The sequence below is a fragment of the Asparagus officinalis genome, chromosome 7 (genome assembly GCF_001876935.1).
Source record: "Asparagus officinalis chromosome 7, Aspof.V1, whole genome shotgun sequence".
NCBI lineage: Eukaryota > Viridiplantae > Streptophyta > Magnoliopsida > Asparagales > Asparagaceae > Asparagus > Asparagus officinalis.
The window spans coordinates 72,619,518-72,621,022 of NC_033800.1; the positions used below are offsets into that span (position 1 = coordinate 72,619,518).

General features: G+C 42.9%; 1 protein-coding gene and 1 pseudogene across 1 annotated transcript in view; both read right to left on the reverse strand.

Annotated features, from left to right (window-relative positions):
* The window catches only part of LOC109848261 (zinc finger CCCH domain-containing protein 13-like), a 13,350-nt gene extending 11,851 nt beyond the window's left edge, over positions 1–1,499 (reverse strand). Inside the window, exon 1 of the mRNA XM_020417685.1 lies at positions 975–1,499. Coding sequence (XP_020273274.1) covers positions 975–1,469 — 495 coding nt within the window. The 5' untranslated portion in view covers positions 1,470–1,499. The remainder of the gene's footprint in view (positions 1–974) is intronic.
* LOC109847340 overlaps positions 1,484–1,505 on the reverse strand; it is a 613-nt pseudogene continuing 591 nt past the window's right edge.

Genomic DNA, 1,505 nt, shown 5'->3' on the forward strand with positions numbered 1-1,505 from the left:
CTAAGCATTTCAAGTTACATGACTTAGTTTCAGGTTAATTTTAACTCTTATGATCAATAACCAAATCAAGGGAAGGCAACTTTGGTCAGAGATCTCCCTATAAAGCTAGGGCAGACTCATACATATTATATGTAGAAACTGCTTTATAATAAAAATTTGATCTTATACAACAATTGAGAAAGCCCTCAAGTCCTCCAGACTAGAAAAGAATAGAAGAACCAGGAACAAGAACTTGCAATGTGCTAGTGCAGTAATCTAGAAATTAAGAGTATGTATCAAATGATGCCTCCAACTACTTGGCGTGCTATGAATAGTTATAAAATGACTATCTATCATCTAATGCTTCTCACTGTTTATCAGGGTTCTTTGTCCAACAAGGCCTGCTAGAGGTACCTACTTAGTAGCAAAAACACTGAAAACAACCAAACAGTCGAATTTATGAACTGATTGTATATAGTATAATCTAGGAAAAGATAAGAACGTGCACATAATTCTAGAGTTGGAGCAGCTATTGACACTGTTGCCTCCTTTACACATCAAGGGTACATTATCAGCATCTATCTCCCTTCAGCCAAACAGATTACAATTTTAAACAAATGAAAAATATGGTTTTCCATGACATCAATCCTTGGCTTACCTGTTCTATGTTGGCCTTAAAATTCCTCCTCTATTCTTGCATGGCAACTCCAAACCTAAACGATATATGGCCCTCGATTCCTTTTAGGAAAGTACCTAACTAGTCCTCGGGATAAGCTAGTTTCAACCTTCAACACGCTTCCTCATCCTCAATTGCCCAAATAGCATTTGGGATGGATATCCTAGGAATTTCCTATGAAAAATAACCAAGTTGAACCAATGTATATTCTAGCAGCGCTCAAATGATACGTAATTATTATCTATATAACAATAAAAACACAGATGTTAACCAGATCATATCCAATTGACATAACTCAACTTCAAAACAAACAACTGACCTGGATTCGATTCCGATGAGGAAACTCTGAAACTGTCCGCTGCTCCTCTATTCCCTGCAGCTCTCTCTCCCTCTCCCTCACCATTCTCATTATCAAATCCAACCTCGCCTGGCGACCCCGAACCCTCAACAAATCCCTTCTCACATGCTCCGGCTGCCCATCCTCCAGATCTGTGACCGACCCATCTCGGCTCCTCCGCTCCCCCTCCTCCTCTCTCCTTCTGCTCCTCCCATCCCTCTGCTCGCTCGCCATCTGCACCCATTCCCTCACCAACCTAACCCTCTCTCTCTCAGTTTCACCCAGCCAACTCTGACCTAGGGCTCTCAACTCTGTTGGTCGCATTCGAAACTCTCGATCCAGTCGTCTCTGAGATCCTGCTAACGATCTCTCTAACTCTCTCCCTCTCCCTTTCATCGCCAAGATCCGGCGACTGTTCTCTACTGGACCTCGGATCCTCATCCAAGTATCCAGTCTCATCACTCTCACTGACGTCATCGGATCGGATCTGGTCACCTCCGGCGGAGTTAACCG